The sequence below is a fragment of the Carassius carassius genome, chromosome 24, assembly GCF_963082965.1.
Source record: "Carassius carassius chromosome 24, fCarCar2.1, whole genome shotgun sequence".
Classification (NCBI taxonomy): Eukaryota; Metazoa; Chordata; class Actinopteri; order Cypriniformes; family Cyprinidae; genus Carassius; species Carassius carassius.
This window is the reverse complement of record NC_081778.1, coordinates 27875063-27899575: the sequence shown is the minus strand read 5'-3', so window position 1 is coordinate 27899575 and position 24513 is coordinate 27875063. Positions and strand designations below refer to the sequence as shown.

At 37.9% G+C, this 24513-nt stretch overlaps 1 protein-coding gene across 1 annotated transcript; it reads right to left on the bottom strand.

Moving 5' to 3' along the window:
- Positions 1 to 13075: 13075 nt before the first annotated feature.
- Positions 13076 to 22955, bottom strand: dpys (dihydropyrimidinase). Its single transcript, XM_059508407.1, has 9 exons — positions 22338 to 22955; positions 21296 to 21454; positions 20919 to 21098; positions 18351 to 18540; positions 16485 to 16641; positions 16174 to 16315; positions 15916 to 16058; positions 13693 to 13900; positions 13076 to 13587 (listed from the first exon to the last, which is right to left on the bottom strand). The coding sequence occupies exons 1-9, from the start codon at positions 22587 to 22589 to the stop codon at positions 13513 to 13515; spliced, it is 1506 nt and encodes a 501-aa protein (XP_059364390.1). The 5' UTR covers positions 22590 to 22955; the 3' UTR covers positions 13076 to 13512.
- Positions 22956 to 24513: the final 1558 nt, after the last annotated feature.

Genomic DNA, 24513 nt, shown 5'->3' with positions numbered 1-24513 from the left:
ACAACACACTCACGAGCTGACAAGACTGCTGACAAATAAAAGGTATGTTTAAATGTAAAAAAAATATTTATATATATATATATATATATATATATATATATATATACAGGTCCTTCTCAAAAAATTAGCGTATTGTGATAAAGTTCATTATTTTCCATAATGTAATGATAAAAATTTAACTTTCATATATTTTAGATTCATTGCACACCAACTGAAATATTTCAGGTTTTTTATTGTTTTAATACTGATGATTTTGGCATACAGCTCATGAAAACCCAAAATTCCAATCTCAAAAAATTAGCATATCATGAAAAGGTTCTCTAAACAAGCTATTAACCTAATCATCTGAATCAACTAATTAACTCTAAACACCTGCAAAAGATTCCTGAGGCTTTTAAAAACTCCCAGCCTGGTTCATTACTTTGGACCACTGAGCAACAGTCCAGTACTGCTTCTCTGTAACCCATTTCCTGCACACGCCTGTGCACGGTGGCTCTGGATGTTTCTACTCCAGACTCAGTCCACTGCTTCCGCAGGTCCCCCAAGGTCTGGAATCGGTCCTTCTCCACAATCTTCCTCAGGGTCCGGTAACCTCTTCTCGTTGTGCAGCGTTTTTTGCCACACTTTTTCCTTCCCACAGACTTCCCACTGAGGTGCCTTGATACAGCACTCTGGGAACAGCCTATTCATTCAGAAATTTCTTTCTGTGTCTTACCCTCTCGCTTGAGGGTGTCAATGATGGCCTTCTGGACAGCAGTCAGGTCGGCAGTCTTACCCTTGATTGCGGTTTTGAGTAATGAACCAGGCTGGGAGTTTTTAAATGCCTCAGGAGTCTTTTGCAGGTGTTTAGAGTTAATTAGTTGATTCAGATGATTAGGTTAATAGCTCATTTTGAGAACCTTTTCATGATATGCTAATTTTTTGAGATAGGAATTTTGGGTTTTCATGAGCTGTATGCCAAAATCATCAGTATTAAAACAATAAAAGACCTGAAAGATTTCAGTTGGTGTGCAATGAATCTAAAATTTATAAAAGTTTAATTTTTATCATTACATTATGGAAAATAATGAACTTTATCACAATATGCAAATTTTTTGAGAAGGACCTGTACATCACCAACAACATTCGTTGTTTTGACGAGCAGCAAAGGGAAACGGGAAAACCGTGTCATTCCGCTCACCAAAAGCGAATCGCAATGTTATATAGTGACTCCGTCCATTTGTCCGACGGGTCGGCGGTAGACTGGTTTACTGGCTTATTGTAGTTCTGAGCAAGCGGCTTGGAGAACTGGAGCCACTTCGTGTTCCTGTGGGAATAAAAGTTCATGTAAACAAGGAAGTTGCAGTATTGTTTTACAGAGAATTAGATTTTTTATTTTTCAATAACTAAACTGTGTATGAAAATAACTGTATTTAACACTCTAAAGATGTTGAAATCCTTGTAATCAGAAAAAAAAAACAAGAATGAAATATATTAATATCCATGTAGCCTACAGTAGGCCTATATATATATAAAAATAGAGCCTAAATTACAAACGGCATTTGTTTACAAACAGCTATTTATTCACTTTGGTTATAGAATCCAGTTTCCCTCTCGTTCATATCCGAATTGTGTGTGAACTAAAGAAAAGAGAAATGTATTCTGCTCCAGTTTGAACATAGCCACAACAATCATCTTCATTTCTGTACACTTAAAGGGATAAATCATGCAAAAATGAAGATGTTGTCATAATTTACTCACCCTCACCTTTACTACTTTTTTTTTTTTTGTCCATACAGTAAAAGTCAGTGGGACCCAGTGTTGTTTGGACCACAACATTCTGCAGAATATCTTTTTTGTTCCACAGAAGGAAAAAAGAAAATCATACAATTTCAGATTGACGTAAGGGTGTAATATATGTCTGAATTTCATCTAGGTAATTATTTTCTTTCCATTTGTCCTTTGTTTTTAAAGGAGGCCACATTATTTCTAGGTTTACCTGTATGGGATTTAAATCCTGCCATGATTCAAAACTGAAAATAAAGGTCTGAAAGGTTGAAACTAAGTGTTCAAAAACTCAAAATCTTACAAAAAAAAGTTTTGCAAGATCTAAAAATAAAATTTGCAAGCTTGCAAAATGTAAAAAAATAAAAATATCTCTGCAAACATTGTTGTTTTTGAGATTTCCTTCTTCAGAACTGCAACATATTTTTTACGATGTTGCGCAAAGAATTTTTCAGAGTTTCAAATTTGTCAGTGTTCTCCCACTGTATTAGATTGTTTTCCAGGTTTGAAACCTTGTAAATGGTGAGCTGAAAACTGGTGTGCGAATGTGTTAAAAAAAGTTTTGAAACTCTGAAAACAGAGCTTTGTAGGCTTGCAAAGTGGTAAAAAAATTTAAATCTCTTCAAACATAATTTTGTTTTTGAGTTTTCCTTCTTCAGAAGTCAAACTCTTTTTAATGGTGTTATGCAATCATTTTTTCAGAGTTTCGAATTTGTCACTGTTCTCCCAGTGTATAGTTTGTTTTCAAGATTTGAAACTTTGTAAATAGTGATCTGAAAACTGGTGTGCGAATAGATGAAAAAAAGTTTTGAAACTCTGAAAACTGAGGTTCGAAAGGGCGAAACTTATTACATTACATTTGCACTCCTATTGCAGACTATTTTTTCAGAGCTGAGTTTACAACACCCACTTTGCGGAAATACGCCCACTCAGTTGCGAGCTTGCGACTCACGTGATTTGTGGCAGCGTTGTCACGCAGCTCTGCTCTGAAACTCTGAAACTCAGACTGAGCGAAACATCTCGGTTACGTATGTAACCACGGTTCCCTGAATAGGGAACGAGATGCTGTGGTGACGTCACCGTATGGGAACACCTCTCGGTGTAACGAATGTCTGAAGCCCTATACCATCCCGCCAATCCTATTGGCCAAATAGTGCTTGGCACCACTCTACGCATGCATACGGATCATATACCTGAGTGCCGAGTGCTATTTCGCTCAGATTTCATGAACTGAAGAAATGCTATCAAGGTACGGAACGGCCGGGACCGCAGCATCTCGTTCCCTATTCAGGGAACCGTGGTTACATACTTAACCGAGATGTTCCCTTTCATAGGTCACTTCGATGCTACGGTGACGTCACCGTATGGGAACCCTATACCATAACGCCTGACGTACCTGATAGTTGGAATCCAAGGAAAGCATCTGCTCAAGCGAAGAGAACCCGGGAGCCAGGAGCCATCCTCACATCCAGACTGTAAAACTTGACAAAAGTGCTCGGTGAGGAACATCCTGCCGCAGCACAGACATCATATATAGAAGAACCACCGAGAAAGCTTGTGATGAAGCCACTGCTCTCTTGGAATGAGCTCTAACTCCTAAGGGCGAAGCGACCTTAGGGACATAATTAGGCCTCGGTCGCAGCAATACTTTCACAGAGCCTGGTGCAAAATCCATGCACGAGGGCGAAACAGAAAAAGCCTGTAAATCCCCAACTCTCTTGAGGGAGGATAAAGCCACAAGAAGAACTGTCTTTAAAGTCAGGATTTTATCCGGTATAGTTTCAAAGGGCTCAAACAGATGCCCTGATAAACCTTGCAACACAATGGATAAATTCCATGAAGGAACTCGCACAGGGCGGAAAGGCCTCAGCCGTCACGCACCCTGTATAAAACGAGAGACCAGCGGATGACGGCCCACTGAAGCACCATCTATATATACGTGGTTAGCTGAAATGGTTGCCACGTACACTTTCAGAGTGGCTGGCGTTACTCCATCAGAGAAACGGTCTTGAAGGAACTCCAGTACTGAAGCCACTGGGCAGTAAATCGTCCAGGCAATTCAATACATGAACGCCCTGGAGCTGCAACGGGGCCAGAACTGTGTCCATGCTTTTCGAAAATACTCGATGAGCCAAGGCTAAGCCGAAAGAAGAACACAGTATTGATACGCTTTGCCCTCTAAAGCGAATCTGAGGAACTTCCTGTGTCTCTTGATGATCTGAATATGAAAATATGCATCTTTCAGATCGATCGTGACAAACCAACTGTTTGGTTGAATCTGAGACAGAATAGACTTTACCGTTAACATCTTGATTTTGCTCATCTTGAGTGCAAGATTCAAATGGCGTAAATCGTCACTTTTATTTATTTTACCAAAATAGCGGCTGTAAAACCTGACTCCATCGGAGAGTGGTCTACTTTTATAGCCCCTATTCCCCGCAGAGATGCTCCTGCAGCAGCACCACGATTTGGTTAACAACCATGGGAGATTTCCACGGCAAAAAGGCAGGCCTTTCTGAACTGAATGGTGTCTCCGTGACGAATTGTGCGGAACACCCATAGTGAAAATGCCGGGCAAGCGCTACCCTGCGGCCCATAAAACGTAGTGGTTTCCAAGCCTCCGCCTGCAGCGTTCCCACATGCATTAACGTCCGAGCACGGAAAGCTCACAGCATCCGTAAGCAAGGAAAGCGCATGTGTAAAAGTCCCTATGTTTCGTTGTGTCTAATCCTGAAGCGTATCAACGGCAGAATTAAATCCAACAAAATGAACATCAGGCCACGCCGCTAGCGTGATCACGGCAGCTGTGTGAGCCGTCATAAACAGGCCGTCTTAGTCAGCCTCTTGTGCCGTCCCTCAAACTCTGCAGACTAGATTGTGCAGAGTGTCTGAGGGGGCGCTCAAGTGATAGCTCGATCCAATGATGCTCGAGGTGCCTTTGCTGCGAGACAGTCAGTGTTAGAGCATGGGGACTGCAGTGAGAGGGTTGGATGTGCATTAGCGGTCCAACAGCGCTCTCTAATGGAGGGCAAAGTCCCTGACGAACAGGAAGGGAAGCGCATGCGTCAAAGTATCCACGGCAGGATTTGCCGTCTTTGTCAGCCTCTTGTGCCGTCCCTCAAACTCTGAAGGCTGGATTGTGCAGAGTGTCTGGGGATTGAGGACAAGAGTCTTTTGCCGTCCAACTCAGGTTTTTGTAATGTCGGCGAGATTAGCCAAGGTGTCACTCGACCGTTAACATCCCCGTCATAGAACGGTTCACTGCTCGGGCAGTATGTTTGGTAGCACTTAGCGCCAAATCTGTTGCCCCCGCAGCTATTTCACAGCCTCCTGTAATATCTTTCTCATTTAGAACTGGCATAAAGTGAAGTAAATTTGCGGAGATTAGACGCAACTCGACACGCCTTGGATGATACTTTAGGCCGCGGCCAAGTTCGGTGCGATCCGTTCGGCTAGAGAGTTCGTCCACAACGGCATCGCTGTATAACAGCAGTCTGCCATGTCAGCAATGGTGGTGAAACCCGCGGCGTTCGTGACGTGCGCTGATTAAGGCTGCTTCCAGGACCTCGAAACCTCTTGGTGGAGGTCCGTGAAGAAGGGTAGCGGCTCACGGGGGGATAGTTTATCCACCACACGGGTAACCACATTCAACAGCTCACTGAGGAAGGGGAGGCGCGTTTCTCCTGTCCGCTCGGAGGGAGAGAACTGCATGTGCCGGCCAGAGCCTACTCAGAGTCCGAAGCCGCGGTGGACAAACATAGTTTGTAAAAGCAAATCTGCTTATAAACACACTCGAGAGGGGAAGAGCGAGCAAAGTGGAAAAAACTCCAGCGCATCACTGTATTCATAGTCCAAGCCGCACACATTGCCCCAAACCACCACCTTGTGTGGTGCCTCAGCGACCGCAAAAGCGTAACGGTGGGGGTTAGACGCAAGGCGACTTATAGAAAATACACTCCAGAGCACAGAACTGTAGCCGCAGGCTATCACGGAGAGAACATGTAGAGAGGATGCTAAACAAACCTCTTATGAGTGCCTCCCCATGATAAACCCATTATACGGCTCTTACCTTTCGTTGACTCATCGCGTCCGCGAAGAGGAGTTGAACACTGCTCGAAGAAAAAAATGCTGAGAACGCGAGATGGTTTCCTTAGGGCACAGATGATTCGCTTTCCTGAAGGAAATGAAATCTGAGCGAAATAGCGCAGGTATACAATGCATATGCACGCGTAGGGTGGTGCCAAGCACTATAGGATTGGGGGGATGGTATAGGGCTTCAGACATTCGTCACACCGAGAGGTGTTCCCATACGGTAACGTCATCGCAGCATCGAAGTGACCTATGAAAGGGAAATGAAGCTTGCAACCTAGCAACTAAAAAAAAAGCCTGGAGGGAGGGCCTTCTGCTCTTGGCCAATGCTTTGCTGTCTGCTGACGTACAGTCCAATCACAAGTCGTATTTACTGGAAAGGTGGGATTGACCGACTGCTCCGCCAATGACAAAAGCGCACAGGATAGATTTCTGGCCACAAGGCGGTCCCGTCTAGGATGGCGTGCGGTCCGGTTCTAAAATAAGGTTACCGACTTGTGGCTGGAATTCACCATACAATTGCCAGTAGCCACTGAGTTTACCACTAATAGTCCGGTGGTGCATCAGTACACACTCACCTCACTTTCCTCAGATGGCGACTCACTTTCCTCACGCAGCGAACGACTCACTTTCGTCACGACTCACTTTCCTCACGCAGTGGACCACTGTCTCTCTCTTAATGTAGAGACCGAATATTACAATTAAAGTGACTTCTATAGTGCATCCAAAAGAATATTTAGATATTATATTTAAATATTCAGAAAGGTGTACATTGTATTTTTTACTTTCATTAAAATATTTCAGTAAAATTATAAATAATTGCCTATTACAAATTCATGAATGCATGGTTAACTTTTTTCTGCAATCACTATAGGCTATATGTATTGAGACATTTTAAAATCTATATTTTGTAAAAAATAATAAAAAATAAACCTGAATTATAATCTAAACATCTGTATTTTAATATATTATATAAGTAGTATATAACATATAAGTATAAATATAACATAAACAAGTAGGCTAATAAATATATAATGTTTAAAACATATGATAAACTATTTGTTCTCCACCACATCACTAAAATTGATACTGTGTGTGTGTGTGTGTGTGTGTGTGTGTGTGTGTGTGTGTGTGAAAGAGAGTGCTTTCTGCATTGAGGATATTAGTCTCAGACCTTCGTTTGGGTAAATCTTTACTTGTCTGTACTCAATCCTTATCCATTTTCAAGAATCAGCTTAAAACACACCTCTGCCAAAGTTATTTGACCCTCTAACTTTAACACTCACTATTCTTAAAAAAAGAATAATATTAAGTTTTCTAATCTTTTGTATTCTATCGGTTTTCTTTTATTATACAATTAACAAAGGCAAAAAAGACCTCTAATAGCTTGCTCTATTCTTTTTCTATTCTATCTGTTTTCTTTTTTCTTTATTATATTATTTAAAAGCCTTTGTTACGTGTAAGCTAACTGAGACTTGTTATAGCACTTTCATTTTTATCATTGCTCTTTTGTTGTTTTTTATTGCTTCCATTGTCCTCATACGCTGTTTGTGACGGATTGAGAGAGGATAGAGCTGACATTTTGAGTCACCGACTTTGCAAAAACACGTCTTAAGAGTCCAAAAGCATTCACTGCGCAATGAAGCCTGTTAGAATTAATAAATACAGTTAGAATGTCCTTATAGTTTAAGCCATGAAAAAAAAATGTTTTACGTTTTTATATTCATTGAACATTAAGCAATTCTTGAGTATCAGCACATGTGCGCGAACACAAATGTGCTATTAATTTTGTAGCTAAAACAGTGCATAGTAAGGGGCCGTTCACATATCGCGTCTTTTGCGTGCTCAAGCTTGTTATTTCCAATGTAGGCGCGCGGTATGCGCACTCATAATGGAAGCGACGGTGCGACACGCTCGTTTTTTTCAGGCGCGTCCGCACCATAGACAGTAAAAGAAATGGACACAGCGACCCCATTGGAACTCAATTGAGACAAGTGAAGCCCATTTTTAGCGATTTTTTGCACTTCCGTTTCTGATGCGCAGACTCAAACTAAGCTTGATGACATCGGCAACCTGTCTGACAGATGTAAAGCTTCTAGTAGCTGTGCGTGCAAACTGCCATCGTTAATCTTGCAGAGACGGCGAGCTTGAGCGGGGAGTTCTTTGGCGTGAGTGAGCAGGAGTAAGTATTCTGATTAATTATTTTGTATAGTATTTTAAAATGTAACGCCAGTACGCCATATTAAGTTTGCCTGCGAGCTTCTCCTCCTGTCTGTACGGTAATTTCTCTACTGTGCGACAGAGAGTCAAGTGGTTATGATGCAATCGTTAGCCTATTTTTACAAAAACTGTTTCTACAGGCCGATAATGTAACATGGAAGGTAATGGAGCCCTTTATACATTGTCGTGTATCTTTAGAAATAAATAATGGACAAATGGAGTCTTTAAACGCCTCAGATGTAAAGTTATTCGCTGTAAAAGTGACGCCAAAATGAATGGGAGTCAATGGGATGCTAACGCAACTGAAGTTCTGCTACAAGATGGCGGCACGCGGCCGACTTCAACTTCTGGTCGACTTCCTTCCCGCCTGGTGCGCACCGCATTGAGTTAAAAACATCTCACCTTTTCAGAATGCCGCAAGCGCACTGCAGGTCATGTGACAAGAACCAACCAATCAGCTTCATCCTTTCCCGTAACAACGTTGAAAGCTCAGCCAAGATGAAGGAATTTTGAAATAAATTTAGTAGCAGAGCTACTGCAAGCGATTTTTAGTGCTGCAAATTCATTTATCCTTTGCTGAAATTTCCGCGTCTTCATGGAGAGAGCAGGTCATTGTTGCTTAGCAACAGCAGACGCCTTAGGAGCGCAACTGCCCGAGCGCTTTGGAAAGAAGGAGAAAGCAACGCGTTTTTAGGCGCGACATGTGAACGGCCCTTAACACAGTGTTTTGTTCCTTGAATTCATCAGATTTTCAACGATTTAAGTGAGCCAGTGATTCAACAGTCCATTCAAATGGACTCTCTTGTTTCCTTTCTAATAGAATCAGCCATTTTGAACGAAAAGTTTGCTTTGAACGATTCAATAAATACTTAAACCATGGTTTTGCTGTCACCTACTGGCGGACCAGACAAGGTTGCCAGCACTAGCCTACTACCAGCACACACAAAAAGAAACACATTTAGCTAAATATTTACCAAAATTAATCAATTTCAGGCCACAGAGGGAAAAAAGCTTATAAATAACAGTTCATTTAATAAGGCAATTTTTTCAATAAAACCTTTTTAAAAATTATGATTTTGTAATTTGTAATCATTATGTGAAATTAGCTACAGGACCAAACCCCCGCCCCCCGAAAAAGAAACTGAGTTGAGGAAAGTGAGTCGTTCGCTGCGTGAGGTGAGTGTGCTGATGCACCGCCGGACTATCAGTGGTAAACTCAGTGGATACCGGCAATATGGTGAATTCCAGCCACAAGTCGGTAACCTTTTTTAAATTTTAGGACCGTTTATTTTGCATATCCTGTGCGCTTTTGTCATTGGTGGAGCAGTCGGTCAATCCCACCTTTCCAGTAAATACGACTTGTGATTGGACTGTACGTCAGCAGACAGCAAAGCATTGGCCAAGAGCAGAAGGCCCTCCCTCCAGGCTTTTTTTTTTTTAGTTGCGAGCTTGCGAAGCTTCATTTTCGCTCAGTCTGAGTTTCAGAGTTTCAGAGCAGAGCTGCGTGACAACGCTGCCACAAATCATGTGAGTCGCAAGCTCTCAACTGTGTGGGCGTATCTCCGCTAAGTGGGTGTTGTAAACTCAGTTCTGAAAAAATTGTCTGCAAATGTAATGCAATGTAATTAGTTTCGCCCTTTCGAACCTCAGTTTTCAGAGTTTTTAAAACTGTTTTTCACCTATTCGCACACCAGTTTTCAGATCACTATTTACAAGGCTTCAAATCTTGAAAACAAACTATACACTGGGAGAACAGTGACAAATTCGAAACTCTGAAAAAATGATTGCACTACACCATTAAAAAGAGTGTTGCACTTCTGAAGAAGGAAAACTCAAAAACAAAATTATGTTTGAAGAGATTTAATTTTTTTTTACCACTTTGCAAGCCTGAAAAGCTCTGTTTTCAGAGTTTCAAAACTTTTTTTTCACACATTCGCACACCAGTTTTCAGATCACCATTTACAAGGTTTCACACCTGGAATCAACAGGTTTTAGAACTGTATTAGAACAATCTAATACAGTGGGAGAACACTGACAAATTTGAAACTCTGAAAAATTCTATGCGCAACATCGTAAAAAAAATGTTGCAGTTCTGAAGAAGGAAATCTCAAAAACAACATAATGTTTGCAAAGATATTTTTATTTTTTTACATTTTGCAAGCTTGCAAATCTTATTTTTCGATCTTGCAAAACTTTTTTTTGTAAGATTTTGAGTTTTCGAACACTTAGTTTCAACCTTTCAGACCTTTATTTTCAGTTTTGAATCATGGCAGGATTTAAATCCCATATACCTGTTGAAGAAAATGCAAAAAGGGCAGACTTTTCCTACACAGTGTCTCTGTTTGAGAAGAAGTGTTTGCCTGAACCTGAACTGTGGCTCTATCAGTCTCTGGTTCCTCTGACTGTGGTCCTGGCCTTGCTGCTTGTTCTGATACTGCTGTCCTCACAGATGGTTCAGCTCAGGGTTTTGCTATCAGAGCAGTTTTTCTCAGATGTTGCAGAGAAAAGAGCTACCTATCTACATGAAAAGATTTTAAGAAAGCGGTGCAAAACTAAAGCAGAAGAGCATGAAGGAAGTCTGACGACCTTAGCCATGCAGGTTGGTCACATGTTTTCTAGTATATATTCAAACATCCTTAAAACTGAATAAATTTACTTGAGTGTGCAACATATAAAGACTTGTTTTAGGAGAAAATATCATAAATTAAGTTTACATTTTTTTCCAGGTATTCAAATAGTTTGATTTCTTCTTGCTTTAAGAATAAACCTCATTTAATTTTATGTATGCTTTTGAAATTACCAGTGAGGTAAGAATAATGCATTTAATTCAGAATATATCCTCTTAAAGCAAGTCTGCAGTTTTGCCTCTTCAGAAACATACAGTTGCAGAATGTGTATGTTGATAGACTCTATAGTGTTGCAGCACACATTTGAATTGTGAATTGTGTTGTACTGTAATACAAATAAAAAACGTACTTTGTGTGAAGTCAAACTTCAGTAGCTGTAAGCATCTGTATTCAAGTTCTTGCAGGAGATGTTTTGTCCTTAACTGTTATAATGTATATTGTATAAACAAAATATTTTTTTTTTTATTGCAGCCCAGTTTTTGGTGCCCCTTAGTCTTCCATAAGCAGAGGACAAACCTTGATGCTGTTTAAATATACTTGAAGTTTGCAACACACCAGCCATAATCACAGGTTTGATAGAGTACATTGACAACACAACATTCACACTTGTTTTTATCAAAAAGTGTAACTTTTCTTTGCACTGTAGAAAGGAGGTGTCCAGTTTATGGTGACCCAGTGATCAGCGTTTAAGAGACAAGTGGATAATTGGCCACTGGGCCCTAGTGATCAATTTGTTCAGCCAAGGAGACCTAGTGGTCATCACACACCCTGCATGTAATAACCTAGAACACTGTCTTAAGACTTGATGGTTGCTCTGTCAATTCTTCGTCATCTGTTAGGAACCTAGGTGTGCTATTTGATCGCAATCTTTCCTTAGAAAGCCACGTTTCTAGCATTTGTAAAACTGCATTTTTCCATCTCAAAAATATATCTATATTACGGCCTATGCTCTCAATGTCAAATGCAGAAATGTTAATCCATGCATTTATGACCTCAAGGTTAGATTATTGTAATGCTTTATTGGGTGGTTGTTCTGCAAGCTTAGTAAACAAACTACAGCTAGTCCAAAATGCAGCAGCAAGAGTTCTTACTAGAACCAGGAAGTATGACCATATTAGCCCAGTCCTGTCAACACTGCACTGGCTCCCTATCAAACATCGCATAGATTTTAAAATATTGCTTATTACTTATAAAGCCCTGAATGGTTTAGCACCTTAGAATTTGAATGAGCTCCTTTTACATTATAATCCTCTATGTCCGCTATGTTCTCAAAACTCTAATTTGATAATACCTAGAATATCAAAATCAACTGCTGGCGGCAGATCTTTTTCCTATTTGGCGCCTAAACTCTGGAATAACCTACCTAACATTGTTCGGGAGGCAGACACACTCTTGCAGTTTAAATCTAGATTAAAGACCCATCTCTTTAACCTGGCTTACACATAACATACTAATATGCTTTTAATATCCAAATCCGTTAAAGGATTTTTAGGCTGTATTAATTAGGTAAACCAGAACCCGGGAACACTTCCCATAACACCCAATGTACTTGCTACATCATTAGAAGAATGGCATCTACGCTAATATTTGTCTGTTTCTCTCTTATTCCAAGGTCAACGTAGCCACCAGATCCAGTCTGTATCCAGATCAGAGGGTCACTGCAGTCACCCGGATCCAGTACGTGATGAATTCAGTCTTTAACTGTCATATTTGCGTTATTGACACACTGTTTTCCTAATGAATGTTGTTCAGTTGCTTTGACGCAATGTATTTTGTTTAAAGCGCTATATAAATAAAGGTGACTTGACTTGACTTGACACATTGTTTGAGACCGGGACCATGGTTTTCATTTTGCTCTTCAGAGGTTAACAGACTCAGATTGAGGTGGAAGACACTGAGCAATGAGCATATACATGTTTTAAACTTGTATCCTATAGAAGAAAAAACATGTGCACAACCATTCAAAAGTGTAGGGTTGGTAAGAATTTATAATGGTTTTGAAAAATCTTGTGCTTACCGAGGCTGTATATATTTGATCACACAGTAAAAACAGTACTATACTGTGAAATACTGTATTGGTACAATTGAAAATATTTTTTTCTATTTCAATATATTATAATATATTTAATGTAATTTATTCCTTTGAAAGCAAACCTGAATTTTCAAGAAACATTTCTTATGATCAGTGTTGTAAACAATTAATATTTACTTTTATATTTGTATTTAATATATATATTGTATATGTCATTCATTTGAAATATAAATCTTTTGTAATATTATAAATGTCTTTAGTGTCACTTTTGGTCAATTTATTGCATCCTAACTGAATAAAAGTAGCTTTTCTAAAAAAAAAATCATCTCTTCTCAGAGTATGATCATGATAGAATATAAAAATTTATTTAAACATTTTGTAGCTTAAAAAACAAACAAACAAAAATGTACTTGACAATACTGTATGGCATTTTTAGGGGAGGACTTAAAACTATTTCAGAACTGATCATTGTTCATCACTAATGCTTAAGTGGTCCTTCAGTCGTTCTTTGAAGCAACACCTTTTTCCACCTCTAGAGGGCTTTTGAGTTCTTGAATATATAGTTTATTGGGGAAAAATACAGTTTTATGGGTTCTTCAGAGCAGTGTGTTGGTTTCTGGGTTCTTTGCAGAACAAAAAGTTATTTGTGAAGCTTGAAAAGTTTCTTCTGTGGCATTAAGCTGAAACAATTTTTCTGGTTGTAGCTAAAGGCTTAATTTTTAATAGTATATTGCAAATTCATCTTATAAAACACCCCTATAAAACATTTTCTTCCATGATTCAAGATCTATTTGGGGCTACAGATATGATTTCTCCAGTGTACGGTTCTCTGCACACTGCACTGGGCATTCCAACCTAAAAAACCAAGACAGAATCATTAACAATAATTCATATTGCACACAATGACCACACTTCAAAATTTGCTGGGCAGTATTAAAGCAGAGCCCAAACTTATTTAACCTTTTCCCGCTGATTAATCCTCTTATACACAAATTCAGCGAAGGGTGTCCGTGGGACGTATCGTCCCGCGCCTGGCTTTGTGAACAGTTGCCCATTTTCATAAACCACCTTCCCCCTGGAGATCGTGACCACTGGAAGCCCATGACATAGCATTCCCTCAAAAATGTTATAGTCCACAGCCTGGTGGTGAGTCTTTGCGGAAATCACCCTAAAAACAACATAAGATTACATAAATAAAAACAAAAGTTGACTTACTGACTTACATTTATATATAATAGCATTTACATATAATGTAAACCAGTGTGTACATATATAATTATAAACATGTACTGTAGGCTATTGCCCAGTGCATCCTAATGTATTAAAACAAATAATTTAATAAATCAGCAGAAGAACCTTTGAGCCAATTTAAAGTGTGTAAAATGGCAAACTACAGTTTTTCAGCCCAAATCTGTTGTTTGCCATATTCAGCTTATTTTTTAGCCATTCTTTTGCTGTATCAGCACAGTTCAAAGAATGAGCTCTGCATGGCCATCTGTCTCCAGCACTGAGACAAACCAGCAAAAATAAGAGTTTTCCCATTAAGATGACAGCTATCATCTTAAAAAGCTAATTTAGAAAAATTCCATCAACTGATACAACGCAAAGGATATTAATTTTCACACTGGATTCGGCTTGACTTAACTTATCTGCACAACGTTTTCATTAACTGATTTATTATGTATAAAAATTGCATACCTTGTGAACCACCATTTATTGTTGAATCTATTATAATGCTTTGAAAGACGATAGATATTACAGCATTTCAAAATGATGAATGCTACAGGTTAAAGGTTGTACTGCCTTATATTGCCTTGAAATATATTGCCTAAAATATTGCAAACTCATTCTTATCTTCTGACTTTCTCTTTTACAGTTTCTTTATTTTAAGTTTAAATTTTTTTTATGTTGCTTGCAGAAGAACTTAGTTTAACATTTACACTTGGTAACAATTTCTTGAATATTAATCACTTGGTGCCTATGATTAACCCTTACAAGTGGTAAAATCGTAACGCTTTATCTTAATAAATAAGGGTGGATAATTATGCAATTTCATAACTGAACCTGTCACTCCAATCAAATGTGATGTACAATTATGTTTCGATCTAAACATAAAGTGTAGGTTAATGCAAATATCTTGGACAACGGTCTTGCTTTCCATTATTTTCCTCTTAAGAACATACAGTACATTGAGTTGACCCTAATTGTCTAATATGAACCCAGAAACATCACCGGTCTCTTACACAAGCGCTCAGCTCTGATTAATGCTGCGGTGGTGTACGCTCAATTTCAGCACATTGCTCCTCGCTGCTTAACTCACATGGTTATTTGGTTATTTGCCTAGGAGGAGAAGGATTCAGCCCAGATTCATAGGGGAAAAGGAGCAGCAACGTGGCCCAATTACATAAGACCCTCGGCGGTCTGCTGTTTCAGTCCTCTCCTCTCATGCGTGTGCTTTATAAACGACGCGTATTAGCAGGAAGAACGCTTCAGTTTCTCCATTTATGGTCACGTCTTCTCAGCCAATCCGCTGTATTAATGCTTAGTCATGGCAACATCTGCCTCAGTACTTCCAGCACTTATAGAACCTGTATGACTCCATTCAGGCAAAAACATGCTTGACCATCAGCCCAGGAATTTGAACCTACAGACGTTTATACATTTTAAAGCCAACTTTACAGATTTAGTTGACTATTTATGTCAGGTCCAAATATGTGACTAAAGACCCTCCAAAAACTGAGGTGCATAGACTTCATTTTTGTAATATGCCAAGTATATTGGCTAATTTCAGCCAAATTACAAAAACATTGCAATTTAAATTTTTAAATCCCTTTTCAAGAACTACAATGAACGGCTCGTTCGGACACAAAGCGGCCCATTGGAATATCATTAAAATATTTCCTGCCTACAGAAATTCAAACGGTTGGGGGGTGCCAAACGTCCAAGTTTACAACAGACCATATTTTTATATTGAAATGGTGATTTAGTCTTCTGAATTTTGACGTCACAGCTGCAGTTATTCAGTTATTCTTCTTTATTCAAATTTATTTAAAGTAGACTTTGTCTTTTTTCTCATATCAAATGTCTGGCTGTTAGGAATGTCTGCACAATAAAGCACGACTCATTATTCATTAGGGCATGTAAATGAGGTCACATGTAGATTTCTAGGCTGCGGTGAGTTACCTGGTGGCCTTTGGGTCCCATATGACCAGGTCTGCATCAGAGCCCTTGGCAATTCTTCCTTTTCGAGGATAAAGGTTGAAGATTTTTGCTGCGTTAGTACTGGTGACAGCAACAAACCGGTTTTCGTCCATTTTTCCGCTGTGCTGGGGAAAATAAAGCCACAAATTGTGAGTTATTTTTGTGATCGCTGCACCCCACATCCAAGAATGAGAAAGTTAAAGGTCAGCACTACATTTACATAGATAGATAGATACTGACAACTCCCTTCTCCCATATTACAGACATCCTATCTTCAACACCATTGACTCCGTTTGGGATTTTGGTGAAGTCGTCTTTCCCTAGGGCTTTCTGACACACTGAGAATGTGCAGTTATCGGTTCCTGTTACGCTTAGATCATCACTGTAAGATAATGCACATTATCACCTCATCATTCATGATGCTTTTATTATTACTTATTTTTTCATCTTGGAACATGCTTGAACTTTTGTATTCTATGGAAGAAAAGAAAGTCATGCGAGTTTGTATAGAAATGTTAGTAAATGTTGAAACCGTGAAAGTTCCCACATACTTGGCCAGCAGGTCCATGAGATATCCAGGGGTCCTGGGGTCTGGTCTCAAGGGTGGGCCCATGACAAAACTAGCAGCATGAGCCCAATCCTTATGCCAATAGTGAGTGCCATCTGTGCCAAGTCCAGCCGCAATGGGCTCTCCAAACACAACTCGGCCTGACGAGAGACAATCAGTGTGATAAAGGATCAATACTGAGTGTATGGAAATCAGGTTTGGAAATGTGGAAATCACATCACCTCAAAGGTGCCAAAACCAGCTCATCTTACTCCAAACTTAATATATTAAAACATTAAATGGTGTTGTTGATGTTCCCCCCATTTTAAATCTATAATCTTACCCATTTCCGAATGAAACCGTATTAATGTACGATGCGACTGAATTGTATTTCCTATAGACTACTGCTCAAAGGTTTAGGGTAAGATTTAGTTTTTTCAAAAGACTTTTAATACTTTTATTCAGCAATGCTGCATTAAATTGACCAAAAGTGACAGTTATGTTTATAATGTTATAAAAGATTTGAATTTCAAATAAATGCTGTTCTTTTAAACATTCTATTAATCAAAGAATCCTTAAAAATAAGTTTCTGCAAAAAAATATTAAACAGCACAACTGTTGTCACCAATGATAATAATAAGATTTATTTTTTTCAAATTCAAAAATCAAACAACATAGAATGTTTTCTGAAGGATCATGTGACAAATAAAAGTAGATGATGCAGAATATTCAGCATTGCCATCACAGGAATAGATTACATTTTTAATTGTATTAAATAGAAAACAGTTCTTTTAAAAAGTTTAAATATTACTGTATTTTCATCAAGTAGCCTTGATTAGAATAAAAAATGTCTTTAAAAAAAAAACCTGAAAAAAAAAACCTTTTGACTAATAGTTCAGGTAAGTTGTTTTCAAGTGGAAACAAGTCAGTATTTTTTATTTGAAATAGCGTGCAATAAAAAGACCAGGAACATATGTGACCCTGGACCAAAAAAAAAAAAAGTATATATATATATATATATATATATAGTACTGAGAGTGGAATCTGAGGGTGCAAAAAAAAAAAAAAAATCTAAACAATTGAGAAAATCACCTTTAAGTTGTCCAAATGAAGTTATTAGCTATGCATATTACTAAACAAAAATTTGTTTTTGATATACTGTTTTTATAGTAGGTATTTTACAAAATATCTTCATGGAACATGATCTTTACTTAATATCCTAATGATTTTTTGGCATAAAAGAAAAATCAATAAATCTGACCCATACAAGGTTTTTTTTTTTTTTTTTTTTTGGCTATTGCTACAAATATACCTCAGCAACTTAAAGGTGCTCTAAGTGATGTCACACATTTTTTAGGCCAAAACATTTTTTGTCACATCCAGTAAACATCTCCTCACTATCCGCTAGCTGCTTGTCCCCTGAACACACTGTAAAAAAACGGGGTCTCTCTAGACACCACAGGCTCCACAAACAACAAGAAAAACAAACTGGGCTCACCCACACCACAAAACATAACAAACTGTTCCAATAACCGACAAGAAAGATTTGGGGGTGGGGTTTGGGGGGTTAGTGCATGGATGAGGAGGAGGGAGGGTCTAGCTAGCCTCCGTTTTGTTTGACAACAATTTGAACGTCAACAAGAAGTTACGACTCCCGGCATCACTTGGAGCACCTTTAAGACTGGTTTTGTGATCCAGGGTCACATATGTTTAAATGTCCTTTTGACTCTAAAGTTTTCAGATTGCACTGATCTTATGGATCAGTCACACAATTAACAGCACCAGAAATCATTAAATCCAGGCCTGTAAGTTTTTTAAACTTTCGTCCTATCAATAATCATGTTGTCTTGTCTTATTTAATTTTACCCACCATTTCTGCGTGCATTAGCCACCACCTTCGCTGCAGATTTGCTCATGACGTGCACTACGTAGAGCGGGCAGTTAGCGGCATGGGCGATAGTGATGGCGCGCTGGGTGGCCTCAGCCTCCACTTCCTCAGGACGACACATCTCATGGCCCTCAGGACCCGTGATGCCCAGAGAGAGCATACGCTTAGCCCCCTGTGTCAGAACACACACAAATCTATATTCACAGGAAATCGAATCTATGCATGCTCCGCGAGACAGCCATCAACTGTATCTCAGCATGCTTCATCAGCATAAAATTCTTCAGATTAAGCAACTACAATCTTTAGAATCTGCATAATATTTAGCATTTCTGAAGGAAATAGCAGTGCTTGCAAAGCAGAAAAAGAATAGTATATTTTTACATTTTCTGAAGAAGACAGGAGTGATGCTTGTCTTGCAAAACTCACTGCCACAATGTCAGGGCATTTATATGTGGTTGCTTAGGTGTTCAGAGTGTTTTAACCCATTCTATTGTCGTTATCTTGCTTTAGTGTCATAGGTGGTTGCTGAGGCATTGTGCTATGGTTGCGAATGTCTTTAGTGCCACCTTACATTGATGTTAAGGTGTTTTTTTAGTGGTTACCATGTATTGTGAGTTATTTTTAGTGCATTAATATGTGGTAACTAGGATGTTTTAAGTGGTTGCTAGGGGGGACGTTTACTTGACAACATTTCGGGCCATGAAAACGCAAACTTTTGACTATTGACTATTTGACTATTGACTATTTTAAACTTTTGAAAACAATACCATTGTTGTCTCTCTGTAAACTAAAAACACTGAAATTTGAGAAAACAGCAGGCCTATTATTATTATTAATTAATTAATTTATTTTTTATTAAAGTGACATCGCCAACCACTGGCCAAGGAAAATTTTTTGGTGTTTTTACCCTAAGTCAATATGATTTTGGATTTATATTTTGGGCTTCTCTCTCTCTCTCTCTCTCTCTCTCTCTCTGTCAGCCTCTTCTGATGCTGTTTGGAATGTAATTACCAATTTAATAAGTTAATTAATAAGCATTTTTAGATAATTAGTGAAGGCATGAGTTACAGTTTACTAAGAGTCTTTGAATAAAAATAACTTGAGTTTCTACAGAAGGGGAAAGAGGAAGGATAGACTTTGTGTCAAATAATGCTAAAAGTATGAGTGTGGCAACTGAGACACTATGGTTTGTGTCTTTAAGAATTAAATTTAAAGGTTTATTTTCATTTAAGAGAAAATGAAAAGTACTCCTTTGTACTTTTGGGTTTTGGATCTTTAAGTTTCTTTTGAGAAACTATCAAGTCTATCTTATATAGTCGAAACTATCATATATAGTCTTTGTCAAGTCTGGTCTTGACTCGTTCCATCTGACCTGAGGCTCTAACTGACAGATTTGTTACACCTCCTCTCCCTGTACATGATTTTTACAATAGTCTTTCTGGAACTAGTGAAAAACATAGCCAGCCTTATATACAACTTCATTAACTCATGTATGCATGTGCTGCCCTCCAGTGGAATCATATTTCACATGTTTGGAATTGTCATGTGATTTGTTCTTAGAATGCCAGGTTTTCAAAATTTATTTCAGTTAATGTTAACATTCAATATACAGTAAATTGCCTAAATATGTACATTTAGTGGCATATCATAAACTCTGACCACTCTAAGACTAACATGACAAATCTGGTTCTTTCTACTGCTTTTTGACACATTTTGGGCAATACACAGTCTAAAAATAAATGTGGTCAGCATTTACGACATAAAAAATGGCTGGTTATTGTTCATTTATAACACAATCACTTTAAACATTACATTTATAACAGTTTTCTGCCCTTCAAATGTGTTCAGTTTAAAAGCACAGGCCAGTTCTTGTATAACATGGCCTGTTTGTCTAGGGCTCGATCAGTTTTGCATTTAAAGAATGATTTACAAGAAACACCTGCACACTGGTTTACTCTTCTTAAATCATGGTGAAGTTTAACTCAGGGGTGAAAGATCAGAGAGCTTTGGGGGGGAAATCTCTTTACAGACCCATGCTGATGCACAAAGAGGGTTTCTAAACAGATCCAACACTCTTAAAAAGAAAGCTTTTTTAAAAACTGGTGTCTGTAATTCAATGAAGAGCCTTTAACATCCATGAAACCATTCCATTCCAAAAAAATGCTTTATATTTTTAAAATGTTCTTCATACTAAGAAAAAAAAAAGGTTATTTTAAGAACTTTCCACTGTCTTTGGGGAAAACAGTGGTTCAATGGCCACACTATGAAAACACCCTTTGAGAACCTTTATTTTTAAGAATGAACAGTAAAGATGATACTGTAACTAAGGGCCACTCTTAAATATGCGTAGGAATCTGCTTAGAAAAAAGAGCTTTCCTCCTTCCATGAACCATTCTCCCCTCATATCTGGCATCATCTTTTAAGGTCATGTGTCTTTTAGAACATACTGTAGTTCCATGGTAGATTCTTGAATTTGAATGTTTGCAAACAGGAAGCAGAATTGTAATTTGTAATAGTAAGTCATAAATACAAACCCAGAAAACTTCTCACCTCTGCAATAAGGTCTCCATTCTCTGCATGGACTTGAGCTATTGCTCCGATCTCTTTACACTGGGCAAATGCAGCATAGAGTTCATGGTCACGCAGCATGAAGACATCTTTGTATGCCATGAACATCTTAAAAGAGTTGACACCTTTTTCACAAACAAGACTCTCCATTTCCTTCTTGACCTAGAGAAAGTCCCAGATTTATATGTTAGTGTTAACGATATATAATCACATTTATAGTCAGATGGAAATCACATGTAATCCCACCATGAGGGACGATGAAACAGTTTGTAAGTTCATAAAAAAAAAAAGACCTTTAGTGCAACTTTCATAATTAAAATATAGTGTATTGATTTCTAAATATATGGTGGCCATCATACAGTGTCATCCCACCAGGTGACTGCCATATGAAGGGAGTAATCGCAGCAGACTTTGGGGTCAGCCGTTGCTCTCCACCGCTCATAGGCTTCTAAAAGTGAACACCCCTTCTGTGGGATGACAAAGTCCAGGATCATGGTCGTGCCTCCAGCGACTGCGGCCTGTGGACACAAGGTATTATCAAAGTAAAGCAAAGGACCATCAACACTCACATTGTTACAAATTAACTCTCTAGTTACATCTGAAGCAACTTAGGTTTACTTAATCATCCATAAATCATTTGTTTTATCAATCACCATTGTGTTGCATTACATTAAATGGTTTGCCTCCCAAAATTAGTTTTATATAATAAAACTACAAAGTTTTAATTACATAACTAAATATTAAACAACAGCTTACTAAGACATATTATCGGATATAGAGTGATATTTATACGCATACTGTTATAAAGATCCCACTGATTCACATTACAAGCTATCAATATTTCATCTTACTTTTTGGCCATATATATACAGTATAACAATATCTGCACCAAAATGCATTGTTTTTTGCTTAGTTCCATCCTCTGTATAATACTGATGTGCTTTGTTCCCTCATATTTTCATTAAAATATTATATAGGCCATAAAAGCCTGATGTATAAAATATGATAAAGTTCAAACGATTTTTTTCTTTTAATTTCTAAAGGTTCTGAGTTTATAGTTCATGCATCAGATTGCATTTAAGTGTCTGTTCTATCATGTAAGACATTTGAGTTACTACGTCAGTATGCAGTAGGCGAAATTAAATATATAAGCCATAATGTTCTCTTACAAGCACACTGAGCTTATTTAAATAATTAACTGCGCTTATTTAATAATGGATTTCCCCAAATGAGCTACTAACAAACCTGTCATCAGTTAGAATCATGAGACTAATGCCATCAATAGGGGCATTATGCTTAATTTCAGTGTTTTTCTTTCGTTAAAAATGTTTAAATGATTATTTAAAATTAGTTTAGGAACAATAATGGATGCACAAAACGATTTCCATCAATTGTATTTACCTTGGTACCAGTATGAAAGTCATCCACAGCTGTGGTGCCCATGAATGACAGCTCCATGTGTGTGTGAGTGTCTATTCCACCCGGCAGCACGAGTCTGTCTGTGGCATCGATGACCCGAGTCCCAGCTGCTACCTGCAGATCTGAGCCAACTGCACTGATAACTCCATCTTCAATAAACACGTCTGCCATCTCCGAGAAATCCTCATTTACCACCTTCCCTCCTTTAATTAAAATCCGGCTTTGAGTTGTCATATTTTCTTTTTACTAGCTGGCTAATGCACAAGCGATGATTAAAAAGACTCCAGATTATGTTCAATAGATGAATTGTTTTCTTTAATAAACATGCAACTCTAGAAGTATGGATCACTGTCTGTCAGTGTTGGGTTAGAAGTGTGATCTGCAAGACTGGAACTGCTTTTTATTTTCTTTTTTGAAACCTCTCACCCATTTCATTGCGAAACCTGCCCAACCGACCTATCCGTTTAGCCTGTTTCTGACATGATGAGCATGATTTATCTGAACTCGGTTCAGTGAACCGGTTCAAATCAATTCATCACTCAAGAGTGATCCGAGACGCCTCCAGGTCCTTAATATAGGACTCTACAAACTTTTAGACCTTTTTTTAATAATCGTATTCTCTTTAGCATAATCTTTGTGTTGAACAAAAAGTGTCAGTTTATCTTTAAACGTGATTCAAACACAACTGCGAAACCTGTGCGACCTGTTTTAAACAAGGTATGAGCTGAATGATGAACTTGATTAATCTGAGCCATCTGAGAATCGGTTCGTTCGGATGGTTAGTAAAAAGAAAAAAAGATTTTTGAGTTTTGTTTTATTTTTATTTATTTTTAAATATTATTTTATTATAATAATCTATTATTTTAAAAACATCTGATATGATGGTCATGACAAAAAGACGTCTAATTTAGGTAGGTCAATTTAGCCTACTGTAGCCTACATTCAGCCTACATCAAGTGTTTGATCGAAATTAATTATTGATTTGAAATAAAATGTTTTACTACCTCAGTAAGTTAATAAACAAGTCCTCCGCTTAATCGACAGTTCCTAGCAAGACTTTTAACCAAGAAAAACGAACAATAAACGCTGTAATAATTTCTGTTTTCTTTATTGTTCATAAGTTCTCAGTTGTTGTTGTTGTTTTTCGTATTTAAATGTTCGCCCTCAAGATGGCACCATTTACCCATTTTTGTTTGAGTTTGCGTGTTAAAAGCAGATAAAAGTGACAGAGAAAGTTGTGGATCTGAAATGTATGGCAGCTTGCGGGATTCAGAGACATTCGGTGTGAGGAACTTGAATCCCAAATGAACCTTCTTCCCCGACAGTAGCATCGGATATCTTGATATTTGCATTCTGTGATGAAGATATCATCTCACAGTCATTTTAAGAGAAAGGCTACATTATGCAAAATAAGGAATATAATAATCGCCAGTGAATAAGTTTATGGTACAGTGTCTTTGACATGATCTGCAATGTGCTATGCATCTAGGGACAATAAAGAACTCGATAAAACATCTGATTTCCAGCTGTTTGGAAAGGCAAATTTGCTTAATTAATCTTAGATCATTATGCAACACCTTGACTCAAAGCTTTCAAACTGGGATATCAGTCAAAATCTGTATGTGCATAAAAGTTCAAAAGCAGCAATAAAACTAGAGACACTTATCTAATAGAGTGTCTCTTTTTAAGTGAACTGATGTTCTGATTCTGACCTAAATCCATTTGAATATTATTTTTCTTGCTGCTCTTCCAAATTTTTCTAATTTGAATTGCAAAAATATTGAATAAAAAACTAAGATCTGCCTTAGATTTCAGTATAATTATGTTATTATTATTCTATATTTATAACAAAACTTGTGAACTTTAATAGTGTTATTTTATTTTATTTTATTTCAAATGTAATTATATTTAAAAATGATGCATTAAACAAATGCATTTTACATGATATTGTCTTTATCTTTCAGTACTTGCACTGAGGTGCAACTACTAATACAATTCATCTGAACAATGCAAACAAAACCTAAGAAAATGTCCTCTTAAGTGTAGCTCTGTCACCATATACAACAGTAAGCATTACATGCCTATGAAAAAATCACAAGTTTAAGATTTTTTTTTTACTCAATCTTCATATAGTTGTTTAATTGTCTTTTTATAGATG

Excerpts from the sequence above, each read along its gene's own strand:
- dpys (XM_059508407.1), bottom strand. The coding sequence starts at position 22,589 with ATGACAACTCAAAGCCGGATTTTAATTAAAGGAGGGAAGGTGGTAAAT. Across the intron at positions 21,099-21,295 it reads TCACCTGGTGGGATGACACT|GTCAAGAAGGAAATGGAGAG; the intron begins GTATGATGGCCA and ends GACTTTCTCTAG. Across the intron at positions 16,642-18,350 it reads GGCTAATGCACGCAGAAATG|GCCGAGTTGTGTTTGGAGAG; the intron begins GTGGGTAAAATT and ends GTCTCTCGTCAG.